The following is a 23,235-nucleotide window of genomic DNA, read 5'->3' as shown; positions in this document are numbered from 1 at the left end:
TAGTTATATAGTTATATATATATATATAGTTATATATATATATATACATATATATATATAGTTATATAGTTATATATATATATATAGTTATATATATATATATATATATATATATATATATATATATATATATATATATAGTTATATATATATAGTTATATATATATATATATATATATATATATATATATATATATATATAGTTATGTATATATCCCTCTTCTTCAGTGGACCTCACATAAATGTAATTCTGATCTCTATCCCATTTTTCAGTTCATTCCAATTATTACCAAAATTTCGAGAGGGTCCCTGTAGTTATAGTAATAGTTTATAACGTTGCCATGTAGTGGGTCAGGCTGCCATGCACCTGTTATGGTGAAGTTACAGGGGTACAGCTGCTGACCCATCTGGTTGACGCCCCAGCAGGTCAGCTTCCTGTCTTCGCCACCAGATGTCGGGTGTACGGTGAGCTGCGCCGACGCCACCTGGCCCTCCACCCTGAATGGCGCCGTGGTGGTCACGTTGGCCCTGTCCCCGCCCCCGCCCCGCCGCCGGTCCATCCACTGCCACTGCACTGAGGTGACGGCGGGGTGCGCGGTGAGGGTGCAGGTCACGTTGATGGCCTTGTCGTAGATGAAGTACGAGGTCAGCGATGTCAGGCATTCAGGCTTGTCTGGTGGACAGAGGACAAGTATTCATAATGAGGTAAGGATATACAGTATTGACGGGACTACATGTGTGTGTGTTATCTCAATGTTCTTAACTGTATTTTTTCAGCACCGATTTATGGTATTGATGTCCAGTTTCCTATTAGTACTTTATTATAAATTTCTGTACGTTTAGGAACTGTTGTGACACAAAGCTTAACTGGTAGCTGCTCCCAAAAGTCAACTGCTTTCATTCCGACACTATGTTGCTTCGTAACATTTTTATCACCTCTCACATTTAGAATTTCCTCCTGTATCCTCTTGATTTTATTTTTCAAGTACTTTGTGTGTGTGTGTGTGTGTGTGTGTGTGTGTGTGTGTGTGTGTGTGTGTGTGTGTGTGTGTGTGTGTGTGTGTGTGTGTGTACAAGTACTGAGTGAGTGAGAGCTTACATGTTGAAGGCGAGTGTGCAAGTGGGTGAGTGTGTACTTTTTGCTTTCCTATGAAGGTGAGTGTGAATATAAATGAGTTATTGGTCACAGGTAACTGTGATTGTAACAGTGTGTGAGTGTTTACATGTGGCGATGAGTGCCAGTGTGTCTGCATACTTACACCTGAACGACAGTGTGACGGGCTGACTCTTGACGGTGGCCAGTGTGTTGGTGGCGGCACAGCGATAACTCCCGGCCCTGTCCCGCCTGGCCTTCTGCAGCGCCAGGGAGTCCCCGCTCACCACCACGCCAGCACCCTCAGTCACCTCACGCCCCTGTACCAACACCACCCAGGCCAGGAAAAGCATCATGAAATATAACACCCAGTTCATCACCATGCCAACACCATCACCAGCCTCACAACCTCTTATCACCACCACAATTTCAACTCAAAAAGTTAAATCCAAAACCTTAATGTCAACTCTCTCGTCATGATAGTTTAGTCTCACATTCTGGCTCTGACGTCAGGAAGTGAAGTAAATATAAAGTACGCTCCCCTCGCTATGATTTACTTTAAGAATTAGGAACTACACACCAACAGAAATCTTTACTTGTCCTGTGCCACTTTCCTGCAGTGCCAAAAATAACCTTCCTTGTACCATTTATTGTGAAAAAAAAGATTAATTTATAACTATACAAACACACTCCTCTTTTCCACATCAGTCACGTTCACCTCCACTCCTCTCTGTCTACACATCCTTCCACTGCCTGCCTCTTCCTACAGGTAACGCCACTGTCATTCATTGGTAACTCATTTCACTCACTGTCCTCAACTATCACTCGTCTCTATACTACTGGTCATGTTAACTACTGGAAGCCACATATCTACTCTTTATCCTCGCCTTCAGATCCCCTATTACTTTCCTACCCTGTTCTTCCCTCCTTCCATCCCTACCGTGGCAGGGGAGAGGAACACAAGTCAATCTACCTATTGCCAGACGCCTTAATTCCGTAAGGGGTGGCCACAAACAAATCGCCTCCATAAATAGAATCAACTATTGGACATTATTTTGACACCCAGCTATCTCCTCTTACACAGCAGTATTACAAGCTAAATTTCCCAGACAGTCCTCCTGCCATTACTGTGTTCTGTCTTTCATATTTCTCATTGCTCCCCAGGCGTCATGTTCCTTTGCTGTTTGCTTCATTTTGTTATAACAGTAAATTTCTCACATAACGCCTTCCATCAAGACAGTCGGTAGGGAAGTGTTGGCGGATTTCTGATCGTGATAATACCTTGTACTGTGTATTATATTTCAGTCTAGTGTGTCTTTACTTCCGTTTTGACCACTTCAGTTCGATGACTTTTTTAACTTTTGCTACCTACAGCCGATTTTATCCACATTATGGGAGATTCCTTGTTGTGAAAGGGTTAAGGAATGCTGTATCTAACCCTCTACACGTCTACAGACTCTTTAAAACTGAACAGAACTGTCTAGTGGTGGCAAAACAGAATATAAACAAGCGGTGCCAGGTAGAACAAACCTCGCTTGACAGCAGTTGTTTCATTGCTGTTAAATACTGAATCGGTACTGCCATATAGTGTCAGTTCTTTACACAATTAAAGTCTACGGTAATGGTGCAAGTGATTTCAAGTTAGGCCCTCTGAAAATCCGTGATCTTGCATTTGACCTTTCAAGGTCAAAGGTCATGCCGCCAAATGAAAGCCCATATGAGACTTACTATATCTTGATAATAGTAAATACCTATCTTCAGCGAGTTTCGAGTTATAGTCCCCTGAATATCCGTGACTTTGAGTTTGACCTTTCAAGGTCACTCAAGGTCAAAGTCTTGATGCCAAATGAAAGCCCATATTACTACTTCCTGCATGTTCATAATAGTAAATATCTCTGTCTTCAACCGGTTTCAAGTTATAGTCCTCTGGAAATCTGTGACCTTGATTCTGGCCTTTCAAGGTCACTTGATTACCTCCAAAATTTAATAACTTTCTTTTGGGACCAGTACACACATATCCTGAAAGTTTCATGTAATTTCATACAGCTGTTTTTCCGTAATGTTGCTAACAGACAAACAACCAAACAAACTCGACCAAAAACAATACCTCGTCGAACTCCGTCCGGACGACGTAATAACGTCATCGGAGTAAAGGTATTACACGCCGTCTGGTTCCAGATTATGGTGCTGTGCTGTACATACTGAAGGGAATCCATGGCAGAGAAAGTAGAGTTTACTGGGATCGCCTTCATTTTTTTTTTTTTTTTTTAATTTGCGTTTATGTTGGGTTTCATTATCTTTTTCATCTCGATGACGTATTGTGCGTTCTATTATTGCTATCACCAGACGATTTTATTTACTTAATATTTATTTTGAGAGAATTTTTGGACTCTGAGGTGTTATATGTACAGTATATCCTTCATGAACCCCTTCACCATGACAGGTCCGTCCCTGGCTGAATAAAATCATGAGGCGGGATGCAAACAAGATTGCACCACGAGAATAAGTTACGTGACTCAAGGTGGTAATATCTCTACGTGGCTCGTGACCCGCGTGGCTGGGGTTTCTCACTAGACCTTGGCTGTATGTGGGTCTTGGGTTGGCTGTGCTTCCTTGTCCGCATTTTATCAGTCACTACCTCTGGCTTCTTCACACGGTCGCACCTCGCCACTGTTCTCTATAACCATATTCAATGACATTCTTGGGGTTAAGTTGTGTACAGGAGTGATTATTTTACATTTTATCTTCGGCCAAACAGTTATCATATACTTTTACCTAACTTAAACCTTATCTTATTTACCTTATCTTAAATCAACCTAACCTAACCCAGTGCAGTCCAGCCTAACCTGACGCAACACAAGCAACCTTCCCCTCTGCTCCCACCCCTAACCTGACCCAACCCAACCTAACCCAAGTCCATCTGCCGTGCCCTGCCTCACCTCGTGGTACCATCTGAGTGTTGTGGCAGGTGGCGATGCGTGGACGGTGCAGGTGAAGTACACGTCATCTCCCTCCTTCAGCAGTGCAGGGCTGAGTGACGGGCCCAGCGAGGCGTTCACCGAGGGCGGGTCTGGAGGCGGGGGGGTTGAAGGGAGTACAAAGGACACCAAACACCAGCAGATTTATTGGCCCATCAGGTAGTTTGTTCTTGAGATTATAACCAAGAAAGAGGTGGAAGGAAGAGGGCAGGAGAGAGCGAGACGGAGGAGCCAGAAACAGGAATAGAAAAAGAAGAGAGAAAACGAAGGTAGAGCAGGAGAGACTAAATTAAGGGCAGCCAAACAGCAACACTCCTCCCACCCACCAATCCCTGCAGCCGAAGCTAGTATAAAAATTGTGAAAAGGATTACCATGAAGCAAGGAAAAACTGTCAGGAAAATTTAAAAGGAAAGGATGAAAGAAATATATATTATACACTATTTTACACAATGAGGAGAAGTACCGTAACATGAACATTACTATATAGCGATGTTTTTCTGTACTTGTCCCTTCACGATTTGTATTATTAATGTTAAAATGTATCAGTGAAGGGTGAATATGTTTAGCTGGAGAGAGAGAGAGAGAGAGAGAGAGAGAGAGAGAGAAATCCTACATTTAAAAATATACAACACACCAAGAAAAACAACGGAATGAAAGCCACAAGCAAAACAGAGCACAAACAGACCCAACAAATCACACCGCTAACATACGCTCCACAAAATGCATCAATACCACAACAACAACAAAAACAAATACAAAATCCAGGTTACTTCCATCACCACCAACTCTTCAGAAAAAAATAAGAAAAACAAAATCAACGTATTGCCAGTAAAACGAAAAGATATATGGTAAGTTTAATACACCAAGGAATACGTAAAATTGATCCAAACTTTTCAAAACCCGTGGACCGCTTGTGTTTGTATCTGAGGGATGGTTGGGGTGTGCTGGGGTCCGTTATGCTACTCAGGGATGGGAAAGACGGGTCTCGTCCTCTGTGTCTGGTTATCAGTAGCCTAGCCCTGGGCCCTGACGCTCCTTATGGGCCAATGAGGGAATGAGTGATATAGAGAGATATTAGCTGGGCAGACAGATAGATAGATAGACAGACAGACAGATATGGTAGGTGGATAGACAGATATGTAGATAGATAGATGGATAGATAGGTAGATGGAGAGATAAACAAGTAGATATACAGATAGATAAAGAGAGAAGTAGATAAACATAGAAACATTAGTCTACACCTCATCACCATAACACTGTTCCCAAATACAATAACATAAACCCCTTCAGTCCAATGACGTATCTCTAATCTTCCTACCATCAAACTATTTTATCTGAGTTATATTTACTGGTAATGAATCGTTTATTGAAGGATACATATAACTCCTTTAATTCGGAAATCTGTGTTGAGTACAGTCCTCTTCCTGTTCCGTATCCTCTCTCTCTCTCTCTCTCTCTCTCCTTCTTGAACTGCTTAACCCTTCAGAAAACTACTCAGCATAGGAAACAAACAAGAAAAAAAATGGCAGTGAAGGGTGTAACGAAGGCTAAAATTATCTATCCTAATCCAGTTTTTAAAATCTCGCCTACACAACAGAAAATCCCCTGGTGTTTGAAAGAATAAAAACAGAATAAAACAGAACACATCCCTCCGTATTGACATTATGTTTATCGCGGCCTCACACAACGTAATTTCAGTAGTTGGCATACAGTAATTCATTAAAGTGGAAAAATGAAGCGAGAGAGAAATCGGGAGACAGAGAATTAAATGAAACAGGGGTCATCGTAGGCAAGGGGTGAGGAGAAGGGATTCACTGTGTAGAGGAGTTAATTTACCATCGATGAAATAAGTATTGGCACCCTTTCAGTGTGAGACATTATGATACACGGACTATGATTTACGGGAAATGCCATGGTTATGTCGCTTCGTATCCTTCATTTGTGTTATCATATATCTTTCAAATATTTAGTTGGAGTAACATTGTACTACATGGTAAATCAACTATTTTTGTGAATTAAACAGGCATACCAACACCACCGATTGCACCAGAGACGAAGTATTTCACATCTTATCCGACCCCAGGGTGCCCATACTTTTTTTTTCGAGGGTACATGGGTTAGTGTGTGTGTGTGGCCTTACAGTGAACGATGAGTGTGGTGGTATTGGCTACCGGTGTGTCGCTGATGGCTGGGTTGGTGGCGGTGCAGGTCACACGGGCCTGGTGCAGCTCACGCCTGGCCGTCACCTCCACCACAGACCACGTCACGTTGCCCTCCACACCACCCTGACACAACAACATTCACAGGTTAGATTAACACCAATTAGATTGGGTTAAGTAATGTCTGAGTTGAATTAAAAGTTAAGTTAGGTTAGGTTAGGAGACATACATCAGTTTTTTTTAAGGCCTGCAGTTACTCAGCGTGCCAGTCTCCCTTACTCCCTCGCACACATGGCATACAACCCTGGGCCACATAGATACAGTGTCCAAAATGTAAACACATCAGAGACAGACACCGTTCAATCAAGAGCAATTGTTGTAAAAAGTGGCTCCATATCGGCTGTGCGGGTCTGCCAACACAAACACCCACCTCACGACTGACACATGCTGCAGCGACATTCAAAAGATCACACACGCACAAAAAGAGAGTAAATATCAATGCATTGATCATCAAAACTACAAAATTAAACCTCTCTCTCTCTCTCTCTCTCTCTCTCTCTCTCTCTCTCTCTCTCTCTCTCTCTCTCTCCGCATATATATATATATATATATATATATATATATATATATATATATATCTCCCTCTCTCCGCATATATATATATATATATATATATATATATATATATATATATATATATATATATATATATATATATATAATTACACACAGACACATCAACGTAGCAATTATACAACAGTCCAAGCTCACAAATAGATCCAACAATCTTCATTTTAACACAAATGACAGCACGTTTGTTCTAATCTGACACAGCACTCTAAACCTTTTCAGCTCAGTTGATGTCCACGTGTAGTCAACGTGAAGGTTAGACATGCTTCGTAACCAAGGTGACTCCCATCTCAAAACTAAGGGTCACCGATTTTCACATAATCACGACTTATTCAAGTTGTGGGAGTGGCCCAATTGCACCGAGTGAATCGTTCGTATCGTTTGTTAAGACTCCAGCATGCTTCAATGTGTCGGCCTTGGTCACCTAACGGCGACTCTTCACGCTGCTCGATCTCTGGCAATCTCCCTATTCAGTCTCTTACCCCTGAGGTCACACTCTATGACCTCGTCCCAGGTCTTTTTCGGTCTGCTTCTCGCAAACCTATCCCCAGCGTTCACAGTTCTCACCTTCCTCACCCAACTGTCATCCTCTATCCTTTCAACAAGCCCAAACCATCTCAATCCACCCCTCCTCATCACACCATACCTTCCAGTCCCATCTCTCCTCTAAGCTCTTTCATCGTAATCATAGCCTCCTTCCCCCTCCTCCCATGCCCCGAATTCAAGGACGGACTACACATGCATCTAATCATTGTCATTTCTTTACGTATGAGCCAACAAATACCCTCTTCTTTTACTACCCAGGTCTCAGTACCATACTGCATTGCACTCCATGCCGTATTCAAGGATCCCTTAACACGGAGGGAAAACCGTCCATGCTTAGAGATTACCGTACGCGGCATGTATATTTGTGAAGGCAGGAATAAAGCACTATCAGTGATGCGCTGCTGCTACTAAAAACTCGAAACAATGCCAGAGTTATTTATTCTGTGTTCTGCTACTCCAGTGTAAACCTCGTTTCATGCCATTTTACATTACCTGGTAATCAGAAACATTTAAGATTATGTGACCAATCTTTACCCAGCCCTGGAAACATGCACACGAACAAAAAATCTTCGGTCACCTCTGGGACCTATGAACTCCCGTCGTAAAGTAATCTAGAACATTTCCGAGTAGTGCCCCTGACCGTTCGGCTGCCAGGCGGAAGTTGTATTAATTGAACATTTTACGGCAGGGAAAGACACTTTTTTCTGCTACCATATCAACGACATCGTTTTTGGTGAAACCGTGACACGAAGAACCAAAAAAAAAAAAAAAAAAACTACTTGCCCTTCCTCCATCCCCCGCATCTAACACTTTACGCCACTGTCCATGCCCGGTGCTCCTTTCCCGTGCTCCTCTTTTCATCCCCAGGTTTAAACTATTTTCCCATCTGTTTTCCCTTCTTCCTTCTTTTGTCATGAAGAGGGTGAGTTATCTCCATTATTCATGCTCTTGAGCCTCCTGTCTTGCGTGTATGGAGAGTGCTTGCAAATCATGATGTCATTTCGAATGCCTTCAAGCATGATATGATCTTAAACTGCATAACATTTGTGAATGCAAGTAGGTTAAGTTAGGTTAAGTAACGGTAATTTGGTTTCTCTCTCTCTCTCTCTCTCTCTCTCTCTCTCTCATAGTGTCCGACACCACATCAGTACACAAAACTTTAACTTCTTCATTCTGATTACATCCTTTTCACATCCCATCACTACAACACTTCAGGCAGCTTAGAGGAAGTATATAGTATTGAAGCCAGTAAATCAGCGTATACCTAACCTCTCCACTCTAGTCTCCCTTGACCAGAAGAAAATCGTAAGGAGACGGCAAGAAAGCTCTGAAACGGCTGTCGCTAAAGTCTATGGAAGTAAAGCTCCACGTTTCCGAAAATCGTTAATGACAGACAGACGGACACAATTTCTGGAAATGTTCAGAGAGAGAGAGAGAGAGAGAGAGAGAGAGAAATCCGACCACGAAGAACACACACACACACACACACACACACACACACACACACACACACACTTTGAGAGCGTGAGTCAAAGAAGTGGTGACACGAAGGTAGAGAAAGTGATCAATGGCAGAGTGAATTATGTAGTGTACTGATCACTTCACCTTGCTACCACACCTACCACTACTACCACTTCAATAGCACTACCACTTCCACACTCTACTATTACTACCACCACTCCATCAACCATTACTACTACCATCAGCTCTACCATCAACACTACTACTACCGCCACCACTACTATCACCACTACAACTACCACAGCCTCCTCATCCACCACTCCTACCACACAACCACATATAAGGTGCAGGTGTGGTTGAGTGGATAATACGTATAGTCGGCCTCAAAAGTCCTGTGGCGTGTCCTGCGTGCCTCACCATGGACTCTGAAAATCGTTGTGGTGAATTCACAGCAGCTGACAGATTTGGCCCTAAATACAGATGAGTGTGGTGATAAAATTTCTGATGCCGACTGTACTGTATATAATTTCATTCATCTGTGATTACAATTCTGAGAGTGAAAGCAGTAAAGGAATGTTTGGTGTTAATATATGGGCAGTGTGGCAGGTAGTGAGGAAAACAATGATGACCGCTGCACCTCACCACCCTCTCCCCCTCAGTTAACCCACCAGTTAATACAGAATCCAGAGTAAAACCAGACATGATCCGCACACCGACACACACACCACTGTACCCACCAGCGGTCATACTACTGAACACAACACTGTACCGTATTAAACCTAGATAATTCATATCCTTGGTCCGTACAGTAACAGGCAACTTGATATTCTAATACTCAGACGTAGAAAAATGGACATTACTACAGATATTTCCTTATGGGCAACTAAACTTACGAGGCACATCATGGTACACACGTCCAGCGGTATAATGCGGTAAAACTGCTCTGTTATGCTTTTAAATATTCTTATGTCCTGTTGTCTCATGCCATGTTGCGATTCTCTGATATATTTCTTTTTTTGTCACTTGTAATTATTGTCTTCTTCTGCTAACTAATTATTTCAGTATTTCCATTGTAATAAGAAGATAAAAGAATACACAAAGTGAGAAGGTGTGTGTGTGTGTGTGTGTGTGTGTGTGTGTGTGTGTGTGTGTGTGTGTGTGTGAGAGAGAGAGAGAGATCCCTTTACTTGACGACACACCATTTTACTCTCAGCGGCCCACACCCTCCACTGGTGATACAGGTGCAGTCATTCATCACGATACACCTACAGTCTCTCTCCATCTAGTCTCACCCCCACGGCTACGTTCATCGATAGTATAAGCAGTACTCTACAGGAATAATTACAGCACTACCCGGTGGAAGAGTGGTGCCCTGGTAATTACATCCCCCAAATCAGTCATAGTATATCTAATTTTTCTGTCCTACAGTAATTGGATTTTAGTCAGATTCTTACTAATTATGCAGTAATATCCTAAACTCTTAATGAGGGAGACAGGAGACCAGGCACCGGATTACTTAAACACCCACCAATCTGTAGCATACATGGTAAACACACTACACTTTTTTAGCTTGCATCACTGTTCTCAAATCCATTGCAAATCACTTCAACCATCGCTATCTGAGACACAAATGTTCACTGCATCCCCTGCTGGCTGAGACGTAAATTTACATCATTCAGTACTGTACGTATTTCATTTTGAACGTGGAGGATAAGACCGTGTTGGAACTTTCTGGGCATCAAGACAAATTCTCTGTGGCCTACACCTCTCAGATGTAAACTCACTCTTTACCCCTCCCCTCTCTCCCTTCCTCCCCTTGGCTTACTCTCTCTCTCTCTCTCTCTCTCTCTCTCTCTCTCTCTCTCTCTCTCTCTCTCTCTCTCTCTCTCTCTCTCTCTCATGTCTGTATTCCCTAAGGACTGACACATCTGTTCTCATCAGACCCACTCTAATCTTGACTATCATCATGTCCCCCTACCTCCCTCTCACCCCTCCTTGCATCCCTACCTTCTATAGCATATTTGGAATTAAACACCACATGGCTTACTTGTGTCGAATACACTGATATCAAGAAATGTGTGTCTGGCAGAGTTTAGCAAAGGAGAAAACTCGATTTGTCCAATGAGAGGTTGTAAAACTAGCTATATCAGGGTTTGAACCAGCGAAGTATTAAATGAAGCTCAATTTTGAAGATCCTCAGCTGTGTCTTTAGAGTGAAATAAAAGTCAACGTATAAGGCAATAGGAAGCTGCTAATTTTTATAACCACTTCCTCTGTGCAACAGTTTGATTACAAAACGCAAAACACATGCAAATTAATCGTCACTGTGTAAATTTGATTTGATATATGCAATAGCAAAATGTAAACGTAATATATTATAGGTTTTGGATGGGAACTATAAAGGATTTATAAAACATTCATAGTTCAGAAACACCTGTTCCTGTAAAAAAATGAAAATATATGTTCACAGTCTTGGCACAAATGTGAAAGAAATACAGATCGCTAGGATCTTAGATAACAGTAATTACATAATGGATGACAGTGCCCTAAACTACTTGTACCACAGAACAAGATTTGGCTGCAGTTTTTCTGGTAATATTACAATTATCCAGTACGCCTACACATAAACTCTGGTACAGTGTCTACAAACTGTGATGCATGGGGAGGGGGAAGTGGGGTTTCAGGACCTTAAAAACTTTGAAAATCTGTAGGTTACATCGTACGTAATGTAACACACTTGCTGAATCGGGGCAAAGAGGTGTTAGTAAAGGAGGGATGACTTCAGCAGCCTTTTCCCTAATGCATTTTTATTTAGCAAAGCCCATCTGTTAGGCATAGGTCTGTTGTATCTGCGTGTTGGAATGTGTAACAACAGATAGCCTGGTTATTGGGGTACGGCATCTGCAAACTATTATGCAACAGAGGATATAGAGCCTTGAATATCAAAAGGGTGGACTGACACAGGCCTGTAATCTCTCTAACGTAGTATAACCGTAGGTGGCCTGGCTCTGGAGATACAAAGCCCACAGACTACCATGTGTCCAAGGTGTGGATCGATGGGAAAGGGGGGAGATCAAGAATATGGAAAAGCAATATGGTTGACATTTACCGTGGTGCTATTGTGTGCGTATAAAATAGTAAAACAAAAGGTGGACTGGTAACTGAGATAAGGCACCCACATACTGCGATGTATTTGAAAGGCATAGATAATGAGATTTTCCAGTGTTTATGTATGGTGCTGACAGATACTGGTTCAAGGCAATGGGGTTGATATTCAGCCATATTCTTCTACACCATAACATTTCAATGATGTGCCCATATGTTACACTTACACCACAGGCCGAGTGTGCATGTAGGGTGATATAAAACAGTCTTATTATTTAGGTATGATATGCACAGGCCGTGCTAAAAGGGGGAGGGAGTCCTGGGAAGGACTTTTGCCGACTCAAAATACAGAGCAGAGCAACCGAAGGTGGCTTAGCTACTAAAATACAGGATTCATAAACTGCAAGGCATCAAGGTTATAGGGGAGAGGAAAACTAGAACCTTCAAAGCTGACAGGCAACACCTTTACCGCAGGCCTATCGAGTGTGGAACATTGTACAGCATGAGGTGGTTTAGTTATCCTACTGAGATAAAGCCTCCACAAACTGTGATGTTTGGGGAACTAGAACTTGGAACAAAGAATACTAGCAGGCTTGGCCCATAGTATGTGTACGGCTGGACACCATCAGGTGGCTTGGTTACTAAGATATCGGGTCGTATTTTCATGAGGTTAGTAAGCTTTCTAATACCTCTCCCTCACTAACTAATGAATGCATTTGGAACTTTACTAATCTCTTGTATAATAATTATGCAATATACAGTGTGTCGATAATGCAAAGACAAATAACATGAAATAGTAAGGTGTTATATACAAAATAAATCGCTGTGGAATAGGTGATGGGGAGCCTCCTCAGTCAATGAGGATAAGGACCAGAGTGTAATGTTAAAAAAAATAAAAATGGAGGAGAGTGGCCGGCCATCAGTGAAAGGATAAGTGTACAGAGAATCTTGAAAACTAATAGGCTCTGTCTGTACCAATCCCATAATGACTGTGTAAAACTGCACAACAAAAGGTGGCTAGATTACTGAGATACGTCATCCACAAATGTATGGAGGAGAGGGGAAGACTGCAAAACTGAAAACCTGACCCAGCTGGCTACTGATATACAGTATTCATTAACTGTGATCCATTTAGGGGAGGGGAGGGGGCGGGAACCTAAGAAGATGCCTAATAGGAAGAGAACAGGTTTGTCAAAAATGTACAGAGCTGAAACAGAACACAACAAAAGAGTATTGCTGTGCGGTGTAGGTTACGTGATGCTGTTAGTGCTGAGATAATGAGTTGCCTTATTTTTGTTCCCCCGCCTACCACAGGTGTCTATGTGAATGTTTTTGTTTGTTTATGAATGAGATTCTATGCTATGCCAATAACTGGACTCATTAAGTTAGGTAAAACTGTGGAGTTGCGGTGATCTCAAAGTTTTCAGGTTCTGAGGGAATAATGTGCATTCCATGTGTGTGGCTTTCTCTAGGTGTGTCATATGAAATTTAGGTTATCACTAATTTATGTTTTTTCCCATACTTTACAGGCAGCATCTCTCAGGCGTCTATTTATAGGTTATGTTCCAAGGGCATCATTCGCTGCTGACAAATCGAAGAGCTTATTCTGCATTCGCTGTGGTTCGACCAATCGATTTGTTGAGGCTGTGTGGGTGAGGGTTTGCGAATCTCGTCCTTACCCCGCCTCTCCCGCCACCACCTCTTCCCTGCCTCTCCCACCACCACCTCTTCCCCCACCTCCATAGCTTCTTCCTCCCCTCCCGCACCAGCTCCATTCCCCTTTCCTCCTCCCCCCTCCTGTGCTAAGCTGACCTTCTCGGGTGAGGCAGGAGCACCGTTGATGTCCCACGTGAGGGCGGGCGGTGGGTTGGATCCGAAGGCCCGACAGGTGAACCGTGCTGACTCTCCCTCCAACACCGGACCAGGAGTGCTGACTTCAACACAACACGGCAACACTGCAACACAACACAACACTATAACTCAGCACAATACGATTGCACAACACAATTACAGCACCACCGTAACACATCACAAACAATGTAACACTACTAGGCTGGGTTAGAATGATGGGCTGTTGTTGAATCAATATACGGTCAGGAGAAGTTAGGTCAGGCTGGGTTAGCTTAAGATAGGGTGAACTAGGTAAGGCTGGGATAGACTAAGGCACTGCTGAGCCAGGATAAGGTTAAATTAAGTTAGGGTAGGTTAGGTAACGTTGGGTAGGAGGAGACTGAGAGATTCCAACTGAGTCAAAATAAAGGTTAGGTTAAACAAGATTAGATTAAGCTGGCGGAAACTAAGGAACGGCAATTAACCCAGGATAATGTTAGGTCAGGTTAGGAAAGACTAGGGGACTGCAGACAGGTAGATTAGGTTGGGTTAGGCTAGGTAAGGACAGGCTGAGGGACTGTAGTGGATAGGGTTGCGTGACGGTGTTTTGTGTCGACCCCCGGGGTAAAAAGTTGATACTGCGTCAGGCGAGATGCATAGATTACGTTATTCACTCGAAGCACGCACTCTTTTTTTTATCTGAGAGAGAGAGAGAGAGAGAGAGAGAGAGAGAGAGAGAGAGAGAGAATGTAGGTCTCCCGTATAGAGAAGGCGAAACAGGCAAACAAGACGACTAACAGAAACAAAGACAGGGACAGAGAAGAATGAACATCTAAACACGCATTGCAGTGTATTTCCTTTCAGTGTGTTGCAGCTGGTGATGGGGACTGAATACACAAACAGTAAACAAATCAACCATAATAAAAACAAATGAGGCCATGTTTACCGGGTGTGTTTGTTTCCCCTCTCCCCCCACCACACACACACAAAGAACACGAACAAGACCAAGAGGAAGGGAAAGAGTTTGATTGTAAAGAGACGAACAGCATATTTATACATTATTAAGCTGAGAAATCTGGATGTATTATTATTTTCTGTCATCATACAACAGCAGACTGCCAGGTGGTAATGTGCCAGAGGATGAGGATGATATAACAGACACAAAGAGAATATTGTAGGCTATTTCTCTGACAGCAGCAGATAAGAAAAAGCAATAATTATCCTGTTGGGCGAGGATATGGGGAGATGGTAGACCGGTGGAACAGGAACCAGTTAATTGTTTTTGTTAAGTAACCCCGGTCTGTCTGGTCAAGCAGACCCATCGACCATTAACAAGCAAACGCGCCTGCAGGACCGTCCCGTGCAGTAAACCAATGTTCCCTGCAATAGACGGCCACAGCGAGGCGCGGGGAAGAATGTGTGTGTGTGGGAGGGGGGGATACTTACAGCAATCAATAGGCTGAAGGTACCTAATGCATCAGGTGTAGACAGCATTAGTGAGGAAATGACAAAGTATTGTGGTGATTATGCTGTCATCATAACGTGCCCAGTGTGTGTAGACTTGCCTGGGCTACGGGGAAAGTACCGTATGACTGAAGAAAAGTGGTCATTGTTCCAATGTATAAAGGAAAAGAACTAAGGATGAGTGTAAGCATCACAGAGGGAGTACTTTATTGAGTATATCTGAGTATGTGTAGGTTAGGTGGTTACAGAAGGGGTGTGTGGCATAATAAAAGATAACACAGGTGGGAAAAAGGGTGCATTTAGAAAGGGCAAAGGATGTGTAGACGAGATTTTTACAATGAGGTCTTTAGTGAAGAAGTACACAGAATAAGATACATGATGTATTTATGGACTTGGAGAAGACTTATGATAAGGTGGATTGAGAAGGCTTATGGAGGGGTGGTAGGAAGCAAAATCTTTTTATGAAAGCAGTAGCGCATGTATCAAGTTGGGGAAGAAGCTCAGTAATCCCTTTAACATTACTGTAATGTAGGTACAAGACATGCAGGTGTCATGTTACCTTAGTTGTTGGATGAAGTAGTCAAAGAGTAGAAAGTAATTCCAGCAGGTACAGGAGCAAATCTTAAGCAAAATGGCAATGAATGGAGTCTTCTAACCTGTCTGTATGCTGATGATGATGTTATGGCCTGTGTATGAGAGTGCTCGCACCCAGGTAAGAGCGACAGGAGATTTGAGGGATGATTTTTCCGTGGATGTTCGCATGCATTCGCGGTCAGTCTTTGGCCCCTTATTGTTTGTCATGGTGCCTGAAGCTCTCTCACGTGACTTCAGAAATGGACTCCCATGGGAGATGTTTAAGCCGATGACTAGCTGCTGACTGTAGAGAATGAACGAGAGGCGGAGGAAAGATTTAGGAAATGGAGAGACGGAATGGGGCACAAGGGTTTGAGAGTAAACGCAGATAAAGCAGAAGGGATGATATCTGGGGCTGGTGGCAGCACTGACAAAGCAGGAGTGTGGCCACGTGCAGTTTGCCAGTGCTTGTGATGAGTGGATGGATGAGAGATGTAGAAGTGTTTGAGGCAGACTGCGAGATAATGCTGGTTTCGTGTGCACAGTGTGTACAAGAAAGCATGTGAAGAGTTTCAGACATGAAAGGACTGATCTTGCTGGTGAGTCTCTTGGATGTGTGAAAGAGTTTTGTCATTTGAGAGACATGTTATGTTCTGGTGATAAGGCTGGAGCTAGTTCTGTGGCTGAGGTGCGGAGAGGTTGGAGGAAATTCAGGGAACTGTTGCCTCTCCTGACACTGAGAGAACTTTCTCTCCTTGCTAATCTTTATATGCGGTATTTGTTAGGACTGTAATGCTGTGTGGTGGTGAGAACTGGGCAGTAAAGGAATAGGATATTAGTAAGTTCAAACATACAGAAATGACAATGACTGGATGGATGTGTAGTGAGTCCTTGAATGCGATGCCTGAGGGAGGGGCTAAAATTACAATTGAAAAGTTGAGAGGAGGGATGGGACCGGAGTGTATTGCTGCTGTGATGATGAGGGGTAAATCCATAGAGGCTCCTACCTCTATGGGTAAATCGAAATGGTTTGAGCATGATGAGAGGATGGAGGATGACAATTGGATGTGGAGGGTGAGAGGTTTGAACGTAGAGGATGGGGTTGCGAAATGCAGGCCGAAGAAAGCCTGGAACGGGGTCATACAGTGTGACCTCAGGGATGGGGGACTGAATGGGGAGGCTGCCAGAGATCGAGCAGCGTGGACAGCCGCCATTAGGTGACCAAGTCCGAGACATGCATGCATTTTGGAGCCTTTATAAACGAAACGATGATACGACGGAACTGAGAGTGATTCGCAGAGTTTGAACAAGAAGAAAATTAAAAGTGGGTGTACAGAAAAGTAAGATAATCACATGATAAGAGAAAGAATAAGCCACAATAGGTTTTAGCAGACAGTATACTTGTAGAGCAGACAGAAGAAACACAGGGAACTCCCAATCCAGACGGCCGGTGAAATGTTTATAGAAGTTGATAATTTTAAGTATCTGGGAGCTGTACTGCGTAAATATGGCAAACTGAAGTAGGATGTGAAGTGGAGATCACGACAGGGCAGAACAGTAATTGGAGACATCGGTTGTACTTTGAAGGGCAGGAGAGTTTACACGGAGGTTAAGGAGAGCCCTGTATGAGCGTGTCTTACTGCCGACTGTCTCGTATGGAGCGCACTGAAACCTGGGCAGTGAGTGACACAGAATGGCCCAGGTTGCAAGCACTATAAATTAATTTTCTCAGACCAGTTGCAGGCATGGGGAGGATGGGGGAGTAAGTAAAATTTATGGGTTTTATGGAATGGAATAATGAGGCACAGAAGTGAGATGTAGAATTGCTGAGTGGATGAAAAGGAATACGCTGAGACAATATGGAGATACAACGAAATGCACACAGAAAAAAAGTCTATGAAGGGGAGACTGAGAGTAGTGTCGATACAAGCAGACCTTATGAGGTAAGGGAAGCGAGTGGAAGAGTACTGAAAGAGAGAGAAGAGGAAGAGTGTGTGGGAGAGTGAGAGAGGTGTGTGAGGATAAGGAAGTGTAGAGGCGTTGTCCCTCATCCTCTGTTCAGGGGGTCCCAGTGTTTTGCTAGATGTCGGAGATGACCAACAGCATCATTACCGTCATCATTAACCTGACCTTATATTCCACACCTACGACCTGGACGAGGCAGGACCCAGAAAACAACAAAAGGGAAAGCACGAGAGAGGGAAATGAGCCACACACTCATTCAAACACCATTCAGCTCCCCGATTCCTGTCCGTCTCTGAGCTATAACCATCTGCACATTTTTTTCTTAATTTTCTTCCATAAATACGTTTCGAATTACCCACCAAATCGAGTCAACCCATCGACTTTCAATTAAAAAAAAAAAAATACAGTGCAAAACCCTTGTTACGTGCTCCTCCGTTCATAATTCTAATTGTTCGTATGGTGTTATATTACAGCATATGGTATGGTGGTGTCGGGAGGGACGTGTCTGAGATGGATGGATGGATGGATGGATGGGTCAGAGGAAATGAAAGAGAAAAGGTTTGGGAGAGAATCCACAGAGATGGATGGATGGAGGGAGGAAGGGAAAGAGAGGTGATACATGATGTAGAGGAGAATTGGTCAGAGATGGATGCTTGGGGGAGGAAGCGAGGGATGAGTTAGAGACGAAAAGAGGGAGGGAAAGGAGGGAAGGAAAGTCGAAGAGGAAGGGAGGAAGGAAAGGAGGAGAGGAAGTGGTCAGAGAAAGACAGAGAGAGGAAGACAAACATGAGGGGAGGAGGAGGAGAGAGGGAGAGTTCAGACAAATAAGCAAGGATACGACCAGACCATTTTACTCAACTAAAGAAGAGCTTCAAGTAGTGAAAGCTTATAGTTATGGCTTCATCTGATCCTTCCACGTTGCTGAGTGTCTCCTAAGTTTAAATCAGCTGACTGTGTTTAGGTAATAAAAAAAAAAAAGTCTTAATGCTGAATGCTGTTTGGTCATTGCCACCCTCGGTCAATTCAGGGATTGGACATCTATGATTAAGTAGATGTCATGTTGGAATATTAACTTAACACTTTTGACTTTTGGTAACTCTGAATTAGTATTAACCTCTTCAGCCCGAGGACGTCTTTCAAATTCTGCTCTAGCCTCTGTACCATGACGTGACGCAGCTTGGGCAGACCTGTGGTAGTGAAAGAGTTAAGGACGGCTATTATTTCACCCATCCATTTCCCAAACCTCTCGTAGCCTGAATAAAAATACGCAATGATAACCACGCCAACCACAGTGAGTGATGGGTGTTACTGACCCCTGCATCAAGATATGGGGGTGAGGGTGAGGGTGGGGAGGGAGGAAGGGTGAGAGATAAGGGAGGGAGGAAGGATGAGGGAGTGATGATGGGTGAGGGGTGACGACGGGCGAAATGTGAGGGTGTTGATGGGGGGTGAGGGAATGAAGAAGGAGGTTAGGGAGTGGTGAAGGGTGAGAGGATGATGGGGGGAGTGAGGGGGTAAGGCAGGGGTGCACTGTAAAGAATTCCGTGCAACCAGCAATATACTGTATAAGTCACACAGCCTAACATCATCACGGCTTACACATGACACTGGTAAACTGCACCTTCATACATACACACAGTCACCGTTACAACAACCTTTTTATGTATACGTTCAACAGCACATTAAATAATAACTGCGTGTCACAATTATTCCACTGCTACCTATAAAGATGATTTGCGAGTCTGTTCCAATTTATGCAGCGAGCCACAACTTAACAGCTCTGCGAAATATAGCCGATCATCGCTGTCACTCTGCATTTTTAACATTTCTTTCCGCCCGAGAATGTCATCGTATTATTGTCACTAAACTATTATATTCAGCCTTGGGAGTCTACGCCAGCTGGAGGGGTTAGATATGGCTATAATTAATATCTTCAGTACAAGAGGTATCGGTATACACGAATAATACGAGTTTAATGTGTGTGTGTGTGTGTGTGTGTGTGTGTGTGTGTGTGTGTGTGTGTGTGTGTGTGTGTGTGTGTGTGTGTGTGTGTGTGTGTGTGTGTGATCCTTTGAGGGCAAGGATTTCTCTCGGCTGTGCAAAATCGTCCAGTGTAAGCCAAAATAAAAATTCTAGGAGGCCAGACAGCAGAGAAGGGGTTACATATTCAAGATAGTGTCTGAAGCCTTTGACTCTCAGAAATCCTCTCATATGCACATAATAACTGGTTTTAACTTGAACAAAATACCCAGATGCACCAACTACGTAAAACAAGCCGCAAAAGGACTCAAATCTGGGCCAGGTTATGGTAAAAGGAATATATTAACCCACTGAATGTTAGGACGATTCTACCCCAGCTAATGCCAGACGATTTTATTCAGCTGGGAGTGAGTCATAGGAGAGAAGGTTCAGGACGGGGTTTGAAGAGGCACAGAACTGATCGCTGAGATGTGTGTGTGTGTGTGTGTGTGTGTGTGTGTGTGTGTGTGTGTGTGTGTGTGCCAGTTTGCTTGATTAGGTGATGGTGGTGGTGGAAGAGGCAACTGTAGTGATAGTGGTGGCAGTAATGGTAGTGGAAGCCGTAATGGTAGTGGTAATGGTAGTGGTAGCCGTAATGATAGTGGTAATGGTAATGGTAGCCGCAATGGTAGTGGTAATGGTAGTAGTAGCCGTAATGATAGTGGTAATGGTAGTGGCAGCCGCAATGGTAGTGGTAATGGTAGTTGAACTGGTAGTGGTAATGGCAGATGTACTGGTAGCCGCAATGGATGCGGTAGTGGTACTGGTGGCGGTACTGGTAGTGGAAATGGTCCAAGTAATGGTAGTGATAGTGGTCGTGAAACAGTACTGGCAATAGCAGTAGTAATGACAGCAGTGGTAGTGGTGGCGGTAGTGGAGATGTGGTGGCAGTGGCGATAATGAAAATGATGATAATGATGATGATGATGATGATGATGATGATGATGGTGATGACGGTGGTAATGGCGTAGGGTGAAGTGTAACAGAGGCTGGGAATGGAAGCAAAGGATGAAAACGAACAGGTACACTAAAAGAGAAAAAAAAAAACGCAAAAAAACGAACACGGGAAAGAGAAAGAAATAAAAACAGAGGCGCAAAAACAAGCAGGTAAAAGAGAAGATGAAAGGACGAAAAAAAAACACACACAGAGGTTCAAGTCCAAAATGCAATGCGAGTGAGGTAAAAAGAAATGAGAGAAAGAAGATGAAAAGAAACAGAAAATGAAAATCACAGAAGGTAAAATGGATCTGGGTGAGTGTATGCGGGTAATACTGGTGTCTCATGGATGTTTGAGGGAGTGGTGGGGGGATGTGGAGGTGTGGGGGGATGTGGAGGTGTGGGGGTGTGGAGGTGTGGAGTGCCTGTGGTGCGTGTGGCCACCGTCAGCGCTGATGGACGAATGACAGGGTGGAAGGTGAGGTTCTGCAATCACTGTTCACCGACGTATTTTTAGGCGATGAGATAATACACGACGTATGGAGAGTGGGAGACGGAATGAAAGAGAAAATACTGAGTGATGAAGATTCAGGGCAGAGCAGATTAGGTAAATTTTGATAGCACCTCCATCAACTGTATTAAAGACTCCGACACCATCTTTATTATTATGCTGTACTTATAATTAGCCTCTTCGGGCCATGAGTTCTTTTTTCCTTGGCGATGATGAGCATATATATTAGCGGTCATCGTGAACCGAACAGCAGTGCCGCGTCCTGGTCCACCTGAGGATACAGTAAAAATATTGTCGGTGGGTTCGGGGATCGGATCTGACACCTGACTATAGTAAAAAATATTCCCGAAACAACCAAGGCTAAGCCATAGTGCACCACTGCTAAAAGAAAATAATGTGGCCAACTACATTATGATGCTTTATTGTCACCGTAATGTACTAGATCAAATATGCAGAATATTGTTCACACATTCATTCAGTCAGTAGTTGAACAGGCTACCAGGTTCGGTACGTAATCAGATATGATACTTTAAAATCTTTAGGGAATACGAGAAACTTTATCTGGGCGGCAACAAATACGAGACATCAGATTTAATATACTCATCTTGGATGGTTTAGTAGTCACACGCCCAGGCTCCGTATGTATAGGTTTCCAATGCGAAGGCAAAAATAGTGGTCCCAAAGGCGTCATATACGCGGGAAAAGCATGCCGACTGTGCAGCATGCTTTTCATACCCAGTCTCTTGCAGTTACAGCTCCATCACAGTTAATTTTTACTTCACATTTTTAACCATTTAACCTCTTCAGTGTCACTATCTTATGTCTGTTTTACCTCTTTAAAGCTGGCTATGCCCTCACGAAGCACATCTGTAGGTTAGTTGGGGTCATGGAGGGTCTTCAGAGGGTACATTTGGGTTGGGCCAGAGGGTTGGTTGACACATTAGATTTTAATATTATGGTATGAATCTCCGAGCACGCGGATTCCATATACGTGGTACCTTACGTTGACACTTTACCGCGCATGTGCAGGGTCTGATGTATGTCATTATCAAACAAAACACGGACAGAACTATACACATCACTCCAATCAAATCAACAAACTGCACATAACCTACAACTCTTCAACTGTCTCTCGTGCTCTTGCTCTTTCCCTCCTTTTCCTCTACCCTCTTCCCTACCTTTCCACTGCCCTCCACTTTCCCTTCCTCAGCCTTCCACTCTACTGATACCTTGTCCTTCAACTACCACCCTGCCATGTACTAACGTGTCATATGTATGGTGATGGTGGTTGATGCAGCGTTGTGTAGGAGTGTGTTGTTGGCGATGCAGGTGAGGGAGCGCAGGTGCCAGGCGCGGGAGATGTTCACCACCACCAGCCTGTTCTCCACCCGACCCTCTCCACCAGCACCACCGCCGCCGCCACCGTCCCCCCGGGAGCTCTTGAACACCTTGTCACCCCTCCACCATCGCACTGTCGGCGCCGGAGTGCCTGGATATACGGTACTCGGTAAACTGGGAGAAGAGAAACATGGTGGACGAAGAAAAGAAGATAACAAGGTGATGGGAAGCATGAGATGAAGCCTGAAAGACATGAGAGGAGAAACAATGAACAGAGAAACATGAGAGAGAAAAAGAGAAAGAAACATTAGCAAGAAAGAGGAAGGTGAAGGAGAGTTACAAGCTGAACGGAAACACAAGACGAAGAAAGAGGAAAACATTAGAGGAAGGAAAAAGGGGAGAAACACGAGGGCTGGATGAGAAACACAGCAAGAATGATCATGGTGAAAAATATAAATATACAGTTTATTTCTGTGTAAACAAGCAGAAGGAGCAACACCTGGGTAAAGGAAACATGACAGTGGACGAGAGAGAAATTTAGATGATCCCTACAGCCACACCACCTGTCCCTAGATTTAAAAAAACAGGGGGGGGGGGCGACTTACATCGATGACTTACTGTTGTTT

General features: G+C 43.5%; 1 protein-coding gene across 1 annotated transcript in view; it reads right to left on the bottom strand.

Moving 5' to 3' along the window:
- The window catches only part of LOC145394153 (uncharacterized), a 61,824-nt gene that overhangs the window by 27,093 nt on the left and 11,496 nt on the right, over positions 1-23,235 (bottom strand). Inside the window, exons 4-9 of the mRNA XM_080268132.1 lie at positions 22,536-22,760; positions 13,786-13,928; positions 6,213-6,357; positions 4,033-4,163; positions 1,260-1,413; positions 368-673 (exon numbers count right to left, since the gene is read on the bottom strand). Of these exons, the coding sequence (XP_080124258.1) occupies positions 368-673; positions 1,260-1,413; positions 4,033-4,163; positions 6,213-6,357; positions 13,786-13,928; positions 22,536-22,760 (1,104 nt within the window). The remainder of the gene's footprint in view (positions 1-367; positions 674-1,259; positions 1,414-4,032; positions 4,164-6,212; positions 6,358-13,785; positions 13,929-22,535; positions 22,761-23,235) is intronic.

Source organism: Coenobita brevimanus, chromosome 26 (assembly GCF_032717465.1).
Source record: "Coenobita brevimanus isolate Jiangsu-jjx chromosome 26, ASM3271746v2, whole genome shotgun sequence".
Taxonomy (NCBI): domain Eukaryota; kingdom Metazoa; phylum Arthropoda; class Malacostraca; order Decapoda; family Coenobitidae; genus Coenobita; species Coenobita brevimanus.
This window is presented reverse-complemented; position numbering and strand designations above follow the sequence as displayed.